General features: G+C 42.1%; 1 protein-coding gene across 4 annotated transcripts in view; it reads right to left on the reverse strand.

The window, feature by feature from the left end:
- The window catches only part of LOC126469930 (protein FAM102A), a 482,093-nt gene that overhangs the window by 224,236 nt on the left and 236,154 nt on the right, over positions 1-21,703 (reverse strand). For all 4 annotated transcript variants that reach the window (XR_007586095.1, XM_050097329.1, XM_050097328.1 and 1 more), the window contains exon 2: positions 10,551-10,671. Coding sequence is in view for 3 of the 4 variants with exons in the window: in XM_050097329.1 (XP_049953286.1) it covers positions 10,551-10,671 (121 nt within the window). In the remaining variant the exon portion in view is untranslated. The remainder of the gene's footprint in view (positions 1-10,550; positions 10,672-21,703) is intronic.

Genomic DNA, 21,703 nt, shown 5'->3' on the forward strand with positions numbered 1-21,703 from the left:
TTGTATATCAATTTCGCAACTGGACATCCATTGCGTGGCGACAGGTGGCCTTTGCAGATGAATCATGATTTATGCTCCATCGGACAGATGGCCGTTCGATCATCAGAAGGGTCTCGGCAGGAGGAGGGAGCGTTATGATCTGGGGAATGTTTTCGTGGCATTGCCTGGGTGATCTTGTCATTCTGGAAGGCGCAGTGGATCAACACATGTATACATCTATACTCAGGGACCAGATTGTTTCTCCTCGGCATGATGGCACCTACCAGCAGGACAATGCAACGTGTCACAAGGCTCGCAGTGTACGTGTGTGGTTCGGAGAGCACCGGAATAAGTTTACTGTACTTCTCTGACCATCAAACTCCCTGGATTTAAATCTGTGGGCCCACTGCGATCGGGCTGTACTGCCACGGATCGTCAACCGGGAATCCTAGTGGAGGAGGCCACGGCACTGGAGTCGGCATGGCTCTACATCCCTGTCGGTATCTTTCAGGACCTCACTGACACTCTTCCTGCACTTTCCGCAGCGGTCCCCGATTTTGACAGTGTATAATCGAATTCAGACGTTCACTTCTATAGCCCGTCACATCAAAATGCATTCAGACAATACGATCAACTTAAAATACCAGCAGAATCTTCATTTACCAATAGTCTCGCGATATAGACATGTTATTTGTCACAAAGACGCACTGTTGTTCCTATCGGCAGACATCGCAATACTATCCTTTTCTTTATTATGGCAAAGCAACGAGGGCAATATTTATTTTATAGCTGTAAAGGGAATTGTTCAATCAACGAATAGTGTGCACTGTTCCGTTGGTAGCAGCTCGCTCTGTAGGCAGACTTGGTGCTTCGTACTGCCAGAAAGCTGTCTGAGGAGTGAGATGTAACTAGGGTGCTCTCGCAATAAATCTAAGTTAATAAAGGGCGGCAGACGAGAGCACTAAAAGCTCCCCATGCTAGAAAACCCACTGCGAGTCTCGGGCTTCTATAAGGCGGGACTTATTCGATTCATCGGCTCCTCACCAAAAGCGAAACAACATTACTAATAGTATTTCCCGATTGATCTGCCCTCACCCCAAGCCAAACAACGTTACTAATAGCATTTCTCAAAGAAAACAATGAAGTTTCGAACGTAACAGTGGCACATGGAGAACTCTCAACTGCAGTATGGGATAAAAGAACTTAAATGCAATCTTTGCTTGCACAGTTTGTAGTTCTCAACTTTACTGTTTAATGACGTTATTGGAAAACTAATGGTGATTTACACACATTAAATAATCGATTCTGCTTGTATTACATAGAAACTACGTGTTGTATCATATTAGAGCTTTACTATTTTTTCAGTCTTTAATTTATCCTTACGCTGTGTTACGTTTCATCAATATCTATCCCTTCTCTGTCAGTAAGAGTGTTCTTGCGATCCGCGGGAATATCCAAACTGCTAACCTCATACGTAGCCTCATGGAACACGATGCACACAAATTTTTTGAACAATCCAAAGAACAAATGCAGACGTGTGTGGACATAGTGAGTCGTTCTGTTGAGGTCTAACACCAGTGCACAAATTTGCAGCATCCGCCTAGTTCCTTCTGTGCCTTTCTTTGTATCCGATATTTTCCGGTGCTCTGCAAGACTGAGATTTATCACTGAATGTCACAGTTATAGGAATTATTCTGTGTCAGGCTGAAATGACTTAAAAGTTACTCGTACGAGGAAACCGACAGCAGTGAGCAGATCTCTAACAATAACTAAAGAAAACGGCGTGTTTCACAACGTTACGAGTCTCCCGGGCATACCATCGAGTAAACATTTTTTTTAAATGGAGTTTCGGTATACAGGGTTTTATTTTTTAGCGTCCGCCCCCAGTAGCGGAGTGGTCAGCGCGACAGAATGTCAATCCTAAGGCCCTGGGTTCGATTCCCGACTGGGTCGGAGATTTTCTCCGGGCAGGGACTGGGTGTTGTGTTGTCCTAATCATCATTATTATTTCATCCCCATCAACGGGAGGCCCTAGTCACACGACATTTACATTTGTTAGCAACGAAAATCCTGTATTCTGGGGTAGGGCAGCCAGATGTCTGGCAGTCCATAGTGTTAAAGATATCTTATTTCTCGTACATGTCACTCGTCTTTTGTTGCTCGAAACCTGAACTTGCTGACGAAACATTTCCCTGAGGTTTATTTTAGATGCGCTGACGGTTAAGTACGAGGGCAGTTCAATAAGTAAAGCAACACATTTTTTTTCTGAAATAGGGGTTGTTTTATTCAGCATTGAAATACACCAGGTTATTCCCCAATCTTTTAGCTATACAACACTATTTTTCAACGTAATCTCCATTCAATGCTACGGCCTTACGCCACCTTGAAATGAGGGCCTGTATGCCTGCACGGTACCATTCCACTGGTCGATGTCGGAGCCAATAGCGTACTGCATCAATAACTTCTTCATCATCCGCGTAGTGCCTCCCACGGATTGCGTCCTTCATTGGGCCAAACATATGGAAATCCGACGGTGCGAGATCGGGGCTGTAGGGTGCATGAGGAAGAGCAGTCCACTGAAGTTTTGTGAGCTCCTCTCGGGTGCGAAGACTTGTGTGAGGTCTTGCGTTGTCATGAAGAAGGAGAAGTTCGTTCAGATTTTTGTGCCTACGAACACGCTGAAGTCGTTTCTTCAATTTCTGAAGAGTAGCACAATACACTTCAGAGTTGATCGTTTGACTATGGGGAAGGACATCGAACAGAATAACCCCTTCAGCGTCCCAGAAGACTGTAACCATGACTTTACCGGCTGAGGGTATGGCTTTAAACTTTTTCTTGGTAGGGGAGTGGGTGTGGCGCCACTCCATTGATTGCCGTTTTGTTTCAGGTCCGAAGTGATGAACCCATGTTTCATCGCCTGTAACAATCTTTGACAAGAAATTGTCACCCTCAGCCACATGACGAGCAAGCAATTCCGCACAGATGGTTCTCCTTTGCTCTTTATGGTGTTCGGTTAGACAACGAGGGACCCAGCGGGAACAAACCTTTGGATATCCCAACTGGTGAACAATTGTGACAGCACTACCAAAAGAGATGTGAAGTTGAGCACTGAGTTGTTTGATGGTGATCCGTCGATCATCTCGAACGAGTGTGTTCGCACGCTCCGCCATTGCAGGAGTCACAGCTGTGCACGGCCGGCCCGCACGCGGGAGATCAGACAGTCTTGCTTGACCTTGCGGCGATGATGACACACGCTTTGCCCAACGACTCACCGTGCTTTTGTCCACTGCCAGATCACCGTAGACATTCTGCAAGCGCCTATGAATATCTGAGATGCCCTGGTTTTCCGCCAAAAGAAACTCGATCACTGCCCGTTGTTTGCAATGCACATCCGTTACAGACGCCATTTTAACAGCTCCGTACAGCGCTGCCACCTGTCGGAAGTCAATGAAACTATACGAGACGAAGCAGGAATGTTTGAAAATATTCTACAAGAAATTTCCGGTTTTTTCAACCAAAATTGGCCGAGAAAAAAAATGTGTTGCATTACTTATTGAACTGCCCTCGTATATTTAGGAAGTACAATGGAAGGTGTATTCGGAAATTGGCTTAATTGTAAAGCGTGTGCATGGAACTTAAAGGCTGCAGGATTGAATTCCGCAATGTAGCACTCAACAAATTTCAGAAGCTAAAATCAACAGCCGCGCGGGATTAGCCGAGCGGCCTAAAGGCGCTGCAGTCATGGTCTGTGCGGCTGGTCCCGGCGGAGGTTCGAGTCCTCCCTCGGGCATGGGTGTGTGTGTTTGTCCTTAGGGTAATTTAGGTTAACTAGTGTGTAAGCTTAGGGACTGATGACCTTAGCTGTTAAGTCCCATAAGATTTCACACACATTTGACCATTTTTTAAAATCAACAGTGGGACCAGGGTCAACTGCGATATTCACTCGCAAACTAAGTTCTGACTCGAGGTGAATTTTGGTAAAGGAAATCTTCAGGACATGCTCTGATAAGCTCTTGAATGAGAGCTTTGTTGTATGCGTGGCTGAGGTTGTGCTATGTAGAGTGTTCTGGTGAATACTCGTCGGCATTGGCCACTTAGCTCACATTTATTGCCGATCTTTCGCCCAGAGCAGAAGTCCAAAGCGACTGGAAAAAAAGCGCAGGTGATTTGTATACAAGATGGTTAAAAAAAACTGACCTACAAAATCTCAGACCACTATCCAAACGTCGATTTCCTGCCGAAAATTTGTACGTCAAGTTCGAGTACAATAAATTTCCTTATGCCCACAAATCAGTACGGATTTAGAAAGCATCGCTCGTGTGAGGTTTAGCTTGCCCTTTTCTCTCATGGTATCAAGGGAAACATGGGTAAAGGATAACCGGCAGATTCCATACCCCTAGATTTCCGGGAAGTGTTTGACATAGTGTCATACAGCAGATTGTTAAAGAAAGTTTCCCAAATATGTGAGTAGATCGAAGGCATCTCAAGTAATAGAACCAGTGGGTTACCTTTGACGGTGAGTGTTCGTCAGACCCAAGGATACAGTCAGTAGTGCCCTAGAGGAGTATGAGATGACAGCTCTTGTTCTCGATACAAATACTCGATCTGAGGCAGTAATCGTCAAACGTTTTTGCTCAAGATTGACATTGTGGGGCGGCACGTTGGGCCACATATATACCGTTCATTGGTAAACTGCATACATTTGTATGTTACGAATACCACAATAGACTGGCAATAATAAGGGCGCGATAAATTAGCGGACAGCTCCCAAGGATTGGCCGTCAAGTCAGCACCATTTGAAACAATTTGAATCAACTGTTGTTTCAGACTGCTGCCACCCTCAATGACCTGAAAGTTGAGATGTCTTAATTGGCCCACGAAGTAGTGTTATGCTGTGTGTGTGTGTGTGTGTGTGTGTGTGTGTGTGTGTGTGTGTGTGTGTGTGTGTGTGTGTGTGTGTGTGAGCGGATGATTAATTGATTAATAACAATAATTATATTTAAATTGGTTACGCAATATAACACACGACCACAAACCTTAACAGAATGTTTTGTACGTCGTTTTTCTTCTACTCATTACGTCGTATAACAACAGCTTTAATTTAATTTCATATTCTTTGCTGCGAACATGTACCACATGGAAGATGACCGTCTGTATAATATGAATTCACGAATCCGCAGCAGCTGATCGGTACGAGGCAAACACTCCCCTGAGTTGTCAGGGCTGGAAGACAAACAAGAAAACATCCTCCCCCCTCCTCCTCTCACCACGCAATGACAAATCTATCCGCTCCTGCACCCAGCTTCCCCTCTGCGGCGACCGGACAACTTTTTCGCGCCTACTATTCCTCTACCATAATTTTTATTCGACGAAGGAGTCGGGTTCAACCAACAGTTGCACAGATGCTAAGTATTTATTCTTTACCGGTTTCAGATACACGTAAGTTGTTCTTCATAAACAACTAAAATTATGGAAATTTAAAGAATACTACTCTCTCTGTTAGTATTTTTCGTTGTTACTGAGCAGGAAAATTACTCCCTTCAGAAGCTCTTAATGTTAGTTGACGTTTTCGAATTCGGCTTTTAGTTGTTAGATGCATGTTGTTATAAAATACGGCTGAGAACTCGGGCCGCATGAATACTAGATTGGGGCGCATTCGGCCCGCGGGTCACAGTTTGACGAGCACTAATCTGATAGCGTGAGCAACTGTCTGCGACTGTTTGCTGATGAATCTGCAGACTACGAGAGAGTGTCGTCGCTGGGTGACAGAGTATAAGACGACTGACAGAATTTCTATTTGATGTGATGAATACTCTAGATGTGGAAGAAAGTAAGTTAATATGGACGAAAATGGAAAAAAATCATGTAACAGCCGAATACAGTATTAGTGATGCGCTGCTTGGCACAATTGCGTCGATTAAATATGAAAGCATAACTCTGCAAAGTGACATGAAATGGAACAAGCACGACATATCGAGTTTAGGGAAGGCGAATGGTCTTCTTTGGTTTATTGGGAGAATACTAGTAAAATGTAGCTCATCGATACAAGAGATCACGTCATCAATGTACATCTCACGTTAGGACGCGAAGATGAGAGAAACTGGGCGTCTACGGGGGCACAGAAAGAGCAGTTTTCCCCTCGCTCCATTTGCCAGTGGAACAGGAATTGGCTAGACGTGGTACAATGTAACCTCCACCGTGCACCATATGGTGGCTTGCAGAGCATTATGTAGATCTAGACTTGTGAAAAATGCTGGCTCACGAGTGGTTAGCTGAGTGCACTGGCCTGAATGGACTATAGGATCTAGACGAAGCGGTGTAATCCATTAGCGGAAGTACTTTAACTCATTAGCAAGAATTTGATGGAACCCTTGTGCGTAAGTGTAGTATATTGAGGCTGAGAGTAGTGTTTGCGAAGGAGCTACAAGGAAAATAAAAGTACTCAGCGAATTCAAATGTTACTAGAGCGTCTAGTAAACTTCATTTACTTTCGTTTGTAGTGGCAATACTACAGCCCACCATTTTTAGTGGAAATGGTCTAGATTTTGAGGGTCCCACACAGAATCTAGTCAAGGTATGGATCTGGGATTTTCTGTGCAGACGAAGTGATGGTGCGATAGAATAACTGACGTGAAAGAAAGTTGTTAACACTCAAGGGTGTAAGGAGTACTGGGGAACGTGATGCTCCATGTGGGAAGTCACAACATTTTTACAAGTATGATTTGTCGATTTATGCACTGTACCCCTTAGTGCTAACATTTACCAGCTTGTGAGTCGTCGCTTTAACACCAGGAGGTGTACTGAAAGAAAGGAGAGAGGCGAGGAAATCTACAGTACAATCTTCATCGAGAGCTGAGAGTGAATCACTGTTTCCTGGAATTTATGACAGCGGTTAGAAAGTATAGCAAACAGGGCGTAAAAAAGCTGTGGATACAAAATCTTATAGTGTTTGGAAGAGATGAAAAGGAACGCCTCTAGGTGACACGCGTTTTTCTTGAATAACTCAAAAACTGTGGTCTCCAGCAAAAACGCATCCCATCACAAAATTTATCTGCATTAAACTTTCTACAAAAATGTCCAGTTCATTTTTTCTATAGGACTTATAGTTTGCTCATAGCGAGCGAGAGAATATGAAAATCTCGCATTTGGTTTTTGAAGGTATTGTGGGTTGGATAAAACCCATAGTTAGGGACAGCTGTATCACCCTGTGTGTTCTGTTAAATGACGCTAGTAGACAGAGTTTTAAGTAATTAACTTCAGCTGTACCCTTAATGAAAATCATTCCTGGGCATTGTTAAACGCAGCAATTTCTATTCCCAATTATTACAGCCATTCGTATAACATCACGACTTTTGAAGTAGATTACTGTGAAATTACCCCAACACTTAAGTCAAAAATTTCTACTGATCAACTTAGCATGCTTTTTTTTAAAAAAAACTTTATTTGCTTTTCAAATGCCATTGATTTTTTCCCCTTGTGATTTGTTTCTACAAGACACCATTCAGCTTTAAGGGCGACAGAACAAGAGAACCTCTGGTGTGTTGATCATTTCCTGATGCTTCAGGCTACTCGATTGTGTACTTCATGCAGTTCAACATTATACACTTCCTCTGGCATTAAACAGCGATGAATAAACATTACACTCATGCTGCATGCCAATGCAAGCAGATACGTCGCTCGGAAAACTGTGCCGACGCACACTGAATTTTAATGAGAACCCTCCTCGTCTAGCATATCCTCTCCTTTCATGCTGACGTTTCCTTGGACATAAATAACAGAGACGGCAAATCTGACTAACAGGGCATCGCCGATTTCGTCTATGTCGCAAGCTCGGGAGTGTGACTGAAGGTAGAAACTCACTGAGCCCCTTAACAAACAAAACAGGAGCGTTCTGGCAAATTTTGCATTAGCTTTTGCGTTACCGTTAACACTATACGTAAAATTAATTTATGAGCAACAGTGCACATTACAGTTTTACAAAATTTATTCATAATTCTCAATAAATTTCTGTAAATAAATAGCAGATCGAATAAACGTAACTAAAAGTGTGTAAGAGGAGATTAAAATGATAATGTGTACATCACAGGACAGGACAACTTGTCGAAAATTACTTCTGGTGAGGGAAGTATGCAAGAGTTGATTAACGCATACAGGAAGGCAGATTACGGTTTTACGACCCGATGAGGAAGAGGAGGTTTCAGAAAGCACAAGCTCGGATTGGAGAATGATGGTGAAGACAGAGGACTGTTTCCTTTCTCAAGAGCCCCCCCTCTCAGCATTTGTTTTAAGTGATTTAAGAAAAATACAGAAAACCTAATCCCGGATGATCGGATAAGGATTTGATCACCGGTCCAAACAATCGTTTATGTGCTTCTTTTACACAAGTAAAAAGAAGCTAAAGCATTGGGATCGAAATTTTATTTTATATAGCATCTGCATACGAAAAAAAATACCTTTGCTTCCTTAGAAACGGGAACTAGTGACTCTAAATATGTTTAAACCTTAATGAAGTTCGTAACGTTGAAGCAGAACGTAATTTGGAAACTGATCCCGTAATCTGCCCCTAATAATTGACCACTCTTTAATTGGCAGATTTTATAATGAGAATCAGTTAGAAAAGATACGATATGACTAAACCGATGATCAGAGTCTTGTCAACAGTTGGCCATTACATATTAAGTTAGAAAGAAACGTGTGTGAAATCGAATCGTGTAACATTGCATCAGATTGACCAGAACAAGATTAAATCCTTGTACGTGCAAATTAATGTGCAGGCGACTAGGTTCACGAGAAGCATTTTCCACCATGAGAGTAAAGGCGTGATAGTCTAAAACCCACTCAGAGTCAGTCATTCGTCATAATTAAGATCATGCCAGAAGACTGTCACCAGGAGAACCATTGCCACACCTAAGACAGGGAAGGCAGCTGAATGCACAGATGATAGAACAATATCACTGTTACCACATACCTCCAATATACTTATTGATATGATTAAAAACAGGATAAAAGGAAAAATAGGCATATATCTTGGAGAAGACCCGTTCCAATTTAGCTACTCTTTAGAACTATGATGAACACAGGACTTGTCTGGCAGAATAGAAGAACGATTAATCAACTGTAACAGAACCAAAGCACAAAAATTAACGTCAATAAGATAAAGAAAGATACCAGCATTAGAAAAACAGTTGGACAAAGATGTACCCAATCTCCAGATTTGCTTAATGTGATCATTGAGATTATGAAGGAGAACGTAAAGGGAATAAAGAAGAAAGGTGGAAGGATACAATGTATAATATTTGCTGATGACATCGTGATAGCTGTAGAGTCCGAAAAAGAAATGAATAGAATACAAGTCCTATCAGACTCTCTTGAACTATGGAAATTAGACGTGAACAAACGGAAAATAAAAGTAATGGTGGTATGGAAAAATATGGGAGACATTAAAACCAATATAAAAATTGATGACGTCACAATTGCCGGCTGCACTCTAAAGATTCCATGTGCATGCGGAATAACTGTATTCATTCGATGTAGTAGACGCCGTTTTAATTTATATTTCCCGTATCTGTATTAAAGAGATCATCCTGCAACTTGTAAAGTCGAAAGCATATCCAACGATTAATACTACATTATCCTTATATTCTGGCAGGTTCTTACTCACTGTATTACTGAATAAATATATTTACACCTGTACTTAACGATTTTTGACTTGGACTTCCCAGCTTGTCCCTTGTGCTTTACACTTGTGTCTGCAGGTCGAAGCGTGCAAGTGCAAAGCGGATCTGGACACCTAGCCCGATTGCAGATATAAGCGGTTTCGTAAATCACGACATGTATACATTTTTAAGAAAACAAAGAGTTTGGTCGTTTACTCGTTGATAGTTATAATATTTGATGTAATAATTAAAATTACTAAACAGCCACATACAATCTGAGATACAATAAAAGTTCATGCAAATAAACGAATTTTTATATTACATTTCAAATGTCATATACACAAAATAATGGCCAGTGTTGAAAAAATATTCATTTAAAAAACATAAAAATGAGCGGTGCTCGATCCAGCGATCCACCGATTACGGAGCTTGAACGCTAACCACGTAACTACCGCCGTTTCTGCGTAAGTCTCAACGCACCAGTACATATTTCACGCGATTTCCTCGAAATTGCCTAAGTAGTACGCCTTACTACTTGTATGCTGTGTTTTCCTATTGGACTACTCAAAGGTGTACAACGTTTGAAGTAAATCCGTGATCTGAACGTGGCGGCCTCCCCTTGGTAGCATGGACCACTTTGGCGTGGTTGGCTGTTACATCAAGACTTAAGTATGTCGTGTCATCATTTTCTCTTTCGGTAGTCACAGCACAGATCTACCTTAGGATCCAGCCGCTTCTTTATTCAAGCAGCTACTCAAGGGACTCCACGCGATAAGACACCTGCCGACACTAACAAAAACACTGCACGTTACAGACGACCTTAACGGCGTGAGACAATTTGTGACCGTGTGCTCAATTAGCAGTCTATGACCCACAGTAGAAACTGCTGGTAAGCAATGAGCCTGCTTTACGTACCTTTCTTACGGAGACCCTCAGTACGCAGGGGTCGAGCACGCCGGTGGACGCATTGGCGCTCATCTTGCACACGAACTCGAAGCTCGCGCCCCATCGCACCGTGTGCTCGTGCACTTCTTCCCTGCAATAAACAAACACAATACACTGTCATGTCTGGCACAGGCCTTATCGTGTCAAACGCTTACTGTTTGTCACATTCAATAAAGCAGATAAAAATCCACTAGACGCCTTCCTGAGAGACAATTTCCACTCATTCCAAATTCATGGTTCAAATGGCTCTGAGCACTATGGGACTTAACATCTGAGGTCATCAGTCCCCTAGAACTTAGAACTACTTAAACCTAACTAACCTAAGGACAGCACACACATCCATGCCCGAGGCAGGATTCGAACCTGCGACCGTAGTGGTCGCGCGGTTCCAGACTGAAGCGCCTAGAACCGCTCTGCCACACCGGCCGGCCTAACCAAAGACTGTGTTTTATTCGCAGGACACTTAGAAAATGCAACAGACCTACTAAGGAGACTCCTACACTACGTTTGTCCGTCCTCTTTTTGAATACTGCTGCGAGGTGTGGGATCCTTACCAGACAAGACTGACGGTGTACATCGAGAAAGTTCAAAGAAAGGCAGTACGTTTTGTATTATCGCGAAATATGGGAGAGAGTGTCGCAGAAATGATACAGGATTTGGGCTGGACATCGTTAGAACAAACGCGCTGTTCATTGTGACGGAATCTTCTCACGAATTTCCAATCACCAACTTTCTCCTCCGAATGCGAAAATATTTTGTTGACACCGACCTACATAGGGAGGAACGATCACCACGATAAAATAAGGGAAATCAGAGCTCGTACGGAAAGATATAGGTGTTAGTTTTTCTCCGCGCGCTATACGAGATTGGAGTAATAGAGAATTGTGAAGGGGGTTCGATGAACCCTATGCCAGGCACTTAAATGTTATTTGCAGAGTATCCATGTGGATGTAGATGTAGATTCACGTTTGTCAACATTTTATCAATTTCCACAGTATAATTTCTTCCTTAATGTGGTGGTAGTGAAAATCATTATTGACAAAAAGAACTTACATTTGAAAGTAAATGATGATTTATTGCAGTATTTCATCACCCATTACAAGTTTCGAATGTTTTCATTACATCATCAGAAGTATCCGGACACCTATTACTGAACATTTATAAGGGGTGTGTACACATTTCGCCTTTATGATGGGTTGAACTTCGCTGTATACACTTTCAGTACAGTGTCTGAATGTCTGTGGAGGAGCGGCAGCCCATCCTTTCACAAGAACCGAAACCAGAGGTTGGAGACCTAATTCACGCCAAAGACATTGCATTGGACTCAGGTAAAGACTCTGGGCTGGCCAGTCCATTTCAGAAATGTTATAGCCACATACCATTGCCTCACACGTGCTGCTTTATGACAGGGTGCATCGTCATGCTGATACAATCATCGTGTCCAAAATGTTCCTCTACTGTACGCTGTACACAAAGCTGTAAAATGTGTTCATATCCTTCCTCATTTAGCCTTCTCTTATACACGATAAGGGAATGAATGACACCATAATCACGATGAACACCCCCATACTGTAGTACTACCTCCTCCGTATTTCACTGTTGGCACTACCCATGATTGCAGGTAAGGTGTAACAGGCGTTTGTCAAACCTACACGCTTCCATCGGATTGTCATAGCATATAGTGTAGTTCATCGCCCCAAATGACTCGTTTCTAGTCATCGACTGTCCAGCGGCTTCGCTCATTGCACCATTTCGACGTCACTTAGCACTGATTAGAGAAACGAGTGGTGTATGAGGAGCGGCTCAACCGTTATACCCCATTGTTTTCAACCCCCTATGCATAGTTGATGTTCTACCTGGGCTGCTGGTAGCACTTTGGAACTATCGACTTATTCCTTCCGCTGATTTCATGCGATTTTTTTAGAACCACTTTCCGGAATGCTCGACGGTTCCTGTCTGTCGGCACATTAAGTCTGCTTGGTCTTGATTTAGCTACGGCTGCTCTTTCGCATTTCCACTTCAGAATCACATCACCAACAGTCGACTTTTGCCGCTTTAGGAGGGTTCGAATATCGCTGATGTATTTGTTACTCAGTTTGACATCAAATGACTAGTGCACGTTCCAAGTCCCTGAGCTCTACTGACCAACCCATTCGACTGTTACTATTTCTCTACTGACATCACAATCCTTCCGCCTCCTTTTATACTGGAGGGTTCGTTTCTCGTGACGTCTAGTGATCAATTCTGAAATGCATAGGGGTGTCCAGATAATTTTGCTAAGATAGTGTATAAGCCACGAAGTAAACAGGCGCCGTAACATTTCCTCTCAATATCCGCATTTTACTCTGTCCTCTTGTTAGTGGGACTCTCGAAATCTGATTCGGTGTCTTAATGGGCATCAGATTACAAACCTGAAAGTTCGGAGTCCAATCCCACAGTAGATCGTGGTATTTTTTTCTTTCACTTATTGCACATGTGGTTTCTTAGTTTGCTCCATAATTGCTTCTATTTAGTTAGGGTTATATTTAAACCTTGGTCCGACACCTTAAACGGGTAATACATTCCCGTTGCCTTCTTACGAGGGAAATATTTGTTGTTGCCACTGAATATCAAGACGTCTCATAAAAAAAAGTATACCATTTGTTTCTTCGCTCAATGCGTCGTTCCAGGAAAGCGCGTACGTCTGAAAATTTCAGTTAACTCGTTCCTTGAAAAATTTCCTGCACCAACTATCAACTCAGCAAGTAACGACTTGTCTTAGCAGCGAGTTCACGACGAACAGCGTTGATACTGTCTCTCGCAGTTACGAGTAATTAAGTGTTGCTTAACCTTGAACTAACGTGGTGCGGTCTATTTGACCGCGCTTTCGTCAAGAATTGCGATGTAGTCAGTTCCCTACCCATTACTGCAGCCGTCGGCTCGTGAGCTTAGAGTTAGTTGTGTGTGGACCGGCAACGCATGTGGTGTTATTCCAGAGCTTCTATAATGTGAGTGATGTCCTATTGAAAATAACTCGCAATCATTTTGACCGCACTACGTTGTTTGTGCAATTTTTTCTGCAAATTACTTTTCATTTCACAGCTTTTGAAATATGGCGGAACCTAGTAATTCTACAGGTAACGGATCTGACGCAAGTAGCAGACAACGTGTGAACACTTCAGACCGAAACTTTGAGGAAACTGTGAGCAGATGGTTGGAGGAATCAGACGATAGTGACTGTTACGATAATCCTGAAGAAACTGAACGTATTTTGAGCGAGCGTGACGCTGTCAGAACAAAGTGCAACAGAAAATTTCTTTGATGAAAGTAGTGATCCATGTGATGAGCAACGGAGAAGCAATTACTTCTATGGCAAGAATCAGTATAAATGGGCCAAAGCACCTCCGATCCGAACTGTTAGAACTCCTCGCCACATCATCATCATCATCATCATCAAATTGACTACAGGCGATCCAAAAGATCCAGTTTCATTATGGCATCTCTAGTTTGATGACAAAGTTCTCGATCACATCCTACTATGGACAAATGTTAAAATAGATTGCGTGAGGCAGGAGTACTCTGACGAAAGCAAAGCTGAACTTTAGATCCTAGATTTAGATGAACTTTTGGCTTTTTTAGGACTTCTGATATATTATTCTGTCTTTAAATCCAACCACGAAAATGTAAATTATATATTTGCAACAGATGATTCAGGTCGGGAAATTTTCAAATGTATCATGTCTACGAACAGTTTCCTAATGTTGAACTACTTACGGTTTGATGACTTTCGAACTAGAAAATAGTGTCTCAAAGTTGATAAAATGGCAGCAGCCTCTTTTCTCATTACAAAAATTGCGGAAAATTGTCAAAAATATTTCAATTTAGGCACATGTGCTACTGTAGATGAGCAACTAGTTTCCTTCCGTGTTAATGTTCATTTGTGGTCTACATGCCAAAAGGAGCCTGGTAAATACGGTTTAAAAATAATGTCCTTGTGTGATGCAAGGACCAGTTACTTTTATAATGGGTATATGTACACTGGAAAAGGCTCTGATGGCGATACTTTGCCGGACAATGATAAACTGATGATGCCACCGCAGTCCCTGTTGCGATTGCGTAAACCAATCTATGGCAGTAATCGCAATATTACTGCTGCCAACTGGTTCAGTTCAATACAGGCTGTAGAAGGGTTAAGGAAAAGAGGACTGATTTTTGTTGGAACTCCAAAAACGAATTAGAGAGGTTCCGCAAGCCTTCCAACCAAATAAGCATACACCAGTTGGTTCGTCTTTGTTCGGTTTTACACAAGGCACCACACTGTTGTCGCAGGTGCCAAACACAAACAAAGCGGTTCTTCTCGTCTCTTCCATGCATCATAGCCCCGCTGATGATTTCACTTCTCAGAAACCAGAAATAATATCATACTACAACGTCACTAAAGGAGGTGTCGATGAACTGGACGAAAAGTGCTCCGTATACTCATGCAGTCGAAGAAATCTACGTTGGCCGATGTGTGTATTGGAGATCAGCACAGTAAATGCGTATGTTCTTCGGAAGAGTGGATCAGGTGAAGCTCCTGTCAACAGAGGTATATTCCTGAAACAGATGGCCCGTAGTCTTGCGCTGAAACATATGCAAAAGCGAGCTCAGAACCTACGACTTCCGCAGGAGTTACGACTAATGACCCGCCGGATTTTAGGCCCCGATGTTCCAACAGAAGCAGCAGTGGAAGCAGAATTAGGTCCTAGGAATAGAAAAACGTGCAGAATCTGCCCAGCCAGCAATAAAAGGAAGACTTCGCATGTTTCCTACATCCGCAAGAGACCTATGTGCATGCAGTGCTGTTCCCAGGTCTGCAAGCACTGTTGTGAAAAATTGTGATTTGGAGGGCTCTGATTTTTCATGAGGTAGTTTTTCACGTTGAAAACATTGCATTTTTTGACCCACTAGTTCTTCAAGAAGAAATACAAAATCTATCGAAGCATTAATTTCGTTATTAGCTTATGAGAAACGTATAAATGTATTAGTTTGCGAGATGTGCAGTAAACATATCTGAATACCAGTTTATCAATAATTATTTAATGTGAATGTTTTTTATTTTCATGTTTATTTATATTTTACTAAAGGCTCCACCATATGCAAAACAGAATTTCAGAGGGATTCAAATTGTTAACATTACACCCACCTATAATTAAGAGGTCAGATTGACCGCACCACGGTGTTAGTGTCCCATGTTTGCTACTATGTTAGTTAAAGGTTAAGGAGGCGACGTTTAAAGTAACGAGGTGTTACAGTAACTTAAGTTATGCGCAACAGTTTGCACATGGAAGTACGTACCCGGCCAAACAAGAAGGGACTACAATGCTCGCTAGTATGGGTTCGGGGTATTTGGTTCGTCGAATCTGTCCTCTAACAGTAATAACTAAGACACATGAGTAATCATTATTTTGCATCCTGCACGCTGGAGAGTTGATTACGTCATAAAATAATTAATATTGGCAATATAATACCGTAAGCTTTTCTAAATTCAAATCAGTTCATTTTATTACACTTAAATAAAATATACATCCATGACTTCTTTCCACACCCCAGAGATCCTTCTATGTAGAACACATGGAGTAACGGTTAAATAATCTAGTGTAACGAAAGAGTGCTACACATCTACGGATGCGGCGAGCGAGTCTCCTCGCGAAGAAACCCTGTTCGATACTATTTATAACCTGTCAGTTTCATTTTCACAGTGATGTGTACACTGTAACGAAAGATTCATTCTAGAGAGAATTCATGGGCTCTGACTAAATCATTCACGGATGTATCTTTTCTACTTACGGTATTAGTCCATCAAGATAGGCAGGAAAGCAACTGAGGCGTTGGAGGAATGTACTGGCACTCTGAAGCTTTCAGTCTGACCACAATGCGAACTCAGAGAAAGAGGGCATATTAGGATTTAGCGTCTAGTTGGCAGGATCATTAGGCTCTGGTTCCGATTCCTGGTTAGACACACTTTTAATCTGCCAGAAAGTTATATTATCTGCGGATTGCTAAATTCAGAAGTTAAAGGATTGTTAACGTACAACCCTCTTTCTCATTGTCATCTTGTCAAAGTAACCCAAGTAGTACAGGGAAATCTTGTCAAAGTAACCCAAGTAGTACAGGGAAATCTTGTCAAAGTAACCCAAGTAGTATAGGGAAATCAAAAAAGGAACTCGATTCTCTGAAAAATTTATCGGGTTTACCTTCGAATCGAATTTTGTCTTTTTGGTCTCGCTGTACGTATTTGTTGACAAAGTCAGTCGTTGCTCTACTCGTCACTGCATCTGATTGGTAGCGGAAACCCAAGTTTTGTCTTGTTTGCGTTGCTCTATATAAGTCAAGACTGAGAAACGTGTGGGGGGAAAAAAGTTTCCATCTTGTAACATAATGAGGCTGGTACCAAAATGAAACATCAGCAGAATTTTAAACACAGTTATCAATAACGTGCAATATGATGATGACATACCTTAGAAGATAGGTTGAAGAAAGAGACACATTTCTGGCGTTTGTAGATCTAGTGAAGACTTGTGACATTGTTGATTGTATACACTCCTTGAAACTTTGCAGTTATCACAGATAAAATACGTGCACTGAACGGTTATCTATAAATTGTACAGAAACCAGACTACAGTTAACAAGAGTCAAAGGGCATCAAAATGGAGGCAGTAGTTGAGAGAGGAATGAGAAGAGTTTTAGTTTATCCTCCCTCATGCTATCCAATTTGCTCGTAGGGCGTGCTGTGAAGGAAACTACTGAGAAATTGAAGTTCAGGGAGGAGCAATAAAAACACTGAGGTTTGGCCGTGACATTGCAATTCTGACATAGATGGCAAATGACTTGGAAGACCAGTTGAACGGAAAGAGGTAAGTGTCTTGAGAAGAAGTTATACGACGAACATCAAATGAAGTCAGGCGACGCTGGAGGAACTGCACTAGGAAATGAGACGCCAAATGCAAATACAATATTTCAGTGCCTGTGATCTTCAGAAGTAGATGCAATGTTCCTTCGGATATTCAAGCGTGCGGCGACTACAGCTGTTATGGTATACAGAAATGTATTCGCAGTTGCGAATGTGGACAACCATCAGCTGTAAAATGGAGCTACGATAGAGAAAATTTGTGCCGCTTATCACAAGCGGTCGTCTTACCATTAAGCCATCCAGGCACGACTACATTCATTATGTATATTCCCGTACAGGGGAGATATTTTAATTGAGAGTCGGTTGCCCGGTGCCGGCGGATAAATACATTGTAATGCCTGTGTTGCTCAGAAGTACGATGCAATGCATACATAGGATAATTTTGGTCTGGCCGCGAGTCATGCTCGGATAGCTTATTGGTAAGGTGACCGCTCACGGTAAGCGGGAAATCCGGGTTCGAGTCCCGGTCCGCCACAAATTTTCATTGTCGTCATTCCATTACGCGGGTAATGGATTCCCATATCCGGAACTGCGAATGTATTTCATGTAAATGTAAGAGAGTTTTGCTACTTGGGCAGGAAAATAACTAACGACGGCATGGGTAATGACGATATAAAGCACAGACTTATCATTGCAGAATATCTATTTTGGAAAAAGAGAATTATGTTAAACATCGACTGTAAGTCTTGTCTCAAGACATTTGCCTGGCTTGTAGCTTTATATGGAAAAGAAACGTGGACAAGAAACAATGCAGACAATAGAATATAAGCTTTTGAAATGTCGTGTCAAAATCAAACGCCGAAAATATGACGGGTTGATCGGATAATTAATGACGAGGTACTTCAATGACTTTGGCAGTAGCTACATGGAAGTTTCGCAATATCCAACTGGCAAATCTTACTTTGCACCGGACGTACGTGGTAGATCATTGTGCAATGCAACTGCTACAGATAATAGTGTGAACAAACGTACGATTGGAATCACCGTGAGACAGACCTTCGTTGCCGCACAGAGATGGAAATCTGACGATGCAAGGTCAAGGCCGCAAGCCAGCCGAAGTACAAAGCCTGTACTAACTGAATAACCGACAGCAGCTCTCGTATGGGTTGCAATATAAGCAACATTCCAACTATCTAATTCAAAAAGCTCTGCAAAAAAAGGATAAAATAAATCGCAACTAATTAACGATCCGGGTATATCTGAATTTAAGTATTATTCGAAAATAACGTTTTAAAACCGCTGCTATGAAAATCTTCATGTTGTATTACTAATTACCTACAAGCAAGTAAACAGGAGCGAGGAGGAGGAAGATGAGGCAATGATGTTGATTAGTAGGAACAGAAACTTTTAGCAACAATATCTCCATAGCAGCTGACGCTGGTACAAACTGATTTTTGCAAACAAGCAAGCTGTGGGGGCACCAACTACAGGAAGTACTATGTGTCAGCAGAAGTTTGTCAGAGAATACATATCTAGTTCTTCGTAGACTTTTGGTCAGCCTAATACAAGAAGTATGAGGTCAAGTTCCGACTGTAATTAGTCCCTTCACGGTGATTCAAATTTTTGTAGTAGTTCAATTTCGGCAGTGAGGTATGAGTACATAAACATGCCAGGGGGGCGACTTATTTAGCAACACAATTGGTATTCTCGCAGCTTCATTATCTTTTGAACTTCTATTGAACTACACATCTTGTTTATAAATCACATTTCCAAGCTATCGTCAGACATCCTGACATCGTTCAAAGTCATTCCTTCATACCTCCTTTTGAACACTTGCAAAAATTTACCAATGAATGGAGCCGAGTAGCGCAATGTACGATTCCACAAATCGTGCAGTCAGGGGAACGACGGTGACGCAATTTAGAATCTTCATTCCTTCTACAGTCCATCACGGCACTGGAATAATAGGAATGCGCTGTTGATGAAATGGAAACTGCTGTTCCATTACGCAGTTATCTCCACATTCGCTCGGGCATTCACACCCGTTGTCGCTTACGAGCTGCAGTTAAATGATACGCCGTAAACGGCACAATAAGCCATAAGAACAGATTATCTCATAACCACACTGCCTCTAGAGTACGACTTCTGCTGTTACGCGCACTATCGAATTAGCTTCAGTAATTTACACACGTTACATTTGCAGTCTCATAGCACGAACACTTAGGTTCAGTATAAATAATTATCACAACAGGCATTCAAATTACATCTAAAAAGAAGAGTATAATTCACTGTATCAGTTGTTCCTCGTTTTCCGCTGTTTTTTTGTAGATGATAATTCAGTTATTTTTCATCTGTCCTTTTGAACGCCTGCTTCCTGGAAACAGATTCAGGACGGTAAAACCAGCTGAGAAACAGACATATAAGTGTTGAAGAGCTTGCTTTGGTCATGAAGCATTGTATAAAAAATTGAAATTACATGTCCCGTCGACGACGTCATTAGAGACAGGGCACATGACTAATTTTTTTACATGAAAAGGAACAGCTGACAAACGTAAGTAAACCTAACGCTCTGTGTATAAACAGGCAGAAAGTTCTTTTATCGTATGATTACAATGCAAACAGTAACAACAGTGGAATATTTGGCGCTATGGGTCAAGAGATCTGAAGTGGAATTAGTTCCAAGAAAGGTGAGTGCCAGTCAGATTCACTGGAAGAATCCTAAGGCATTTTAATCATCCACGAAAGGAGCCACATACAAAAACCCACACATATCGATTCTTGAGTATTGCACGCCAATCTGAGACCATTACCGGAGAGTAATAACACAAGAGATGGATCTGTTATTAATTCCGAGACAAATTTCTTGTTGGACGATGAAGTTTAAAATATTTTACAAAACTGCCATTGGGTAGGGGATTTTCTCTGCCCAGGGACTGGGCACCACCACCACCACCACCACCACTTTATTAATTTGACAGTCCGCAGCTTATTACCATTAAACTCCGGCCACTCAGTCTCCCACTGGTACATATAATGTACAGGGCGATTTCGCTGCCCCTACCGCCGTCGTTTTATGCAACCCACGATGTTATAGCTGGCATTCATAATCCACGTGAGAGAGAATGCTATTCTCTAGCTGGCTACGCGCGAACTATTAGTCCTACAGAGAAAAAGAACAGGATATTTTTGTAGGAAATTTAATGTGGTTAAATTTTGTACTGGGATATGTTTTCGCTAAAGACTGTAGTTTTCGAGTTATTCAAGAAAACCGTACAAAAGTGACCTTCATACACACCCCCACTCCCACATTAGATCTACGTCGATACTCAGCATGCCACCGCGAGGTGCGTAGCGGAGGGTACCTTGTACCACTACTTGTCATTTCCTTTTCTGTTACAATCGCAAATAGAGCGAGGGAAAAAAATGGCTCTGAGCACTACGGGACTCAACATCTTACGTCATCAGTCCCCTAGAACTTAGTACTACTTAAACTTAACTAATCTAAGGACATCACACACATCCATGCCCGAGGCAGGATTCGAACCTGCGACCGTTGCGGTCGTGCGGTTCCAGACTGAAGCGCCTAGAACTGCTCGGCCACTTCGGCCAGCAGAGCGAGGGAAAAACGACTGCCTGTATGTCTCCATATGAGCCCTAATTTCTCGTATCTTATCTTCGTGATCCAATTTATGCTGGTGGCGGTAGAATCATTTGGCAGTCAGCTTCAAATCCCAATTTTCTAAATTTTCTTAATAGTGTTTCTCGAAAAGAACGTCATCTTCCCTCCAGGGATTCCTATTTGAGTTCCCGCAGCATCTCCGTAACACTTGTGTTGTTCGAACCTACTGGTAACAAATCTAGCAGTCCGCTTCTGAGTTGTTTCGATGTCTTCCTTCAATCCGGCTTGGTCAGTGAAGTACTGACTCAGCCACCAGGACAAGGATTGATAACGACAGGGCAGACACGCCCTTGTTTCGCGCTGGAGGAAGGCCATAGAACGGGATGGAGATTACGTAGAAAAATAGGGTTTGTAGATAAAACACCATTCTTTCGTGTAATTCTCATTATGTTCATTAAAGACTTGTTGAAGAAAAGAATTGCGATGTGCGATGCATTACTTTCTGGGCAACCCTCATATTTCTAAGTTGTGGTGGTAGTTGTACGCTTCGCGCATAGGTCTTTTCACAGACGCACGAACCTCTACTAACCTTCGCTTGTCGTCATTTATGCGTTCCCTTTTGAACCGAGAGTG

Source organism: Schistocerca serialis, chromosome 3 (genome assembly GCF_023864345.2).
Source record: "Schistocerca serialis cubense isolate TAMUIC-IGC-003099 chromosome 3, iqSchSeri2.2, whole genome shotgun sequence".
Classification (NCBI taxonomy): Eukaryota; Metazoa; Arthropoda; class Insecta; order Orthoptera; family Acrididae; genus Schistocerca; species Schistocerca serialis.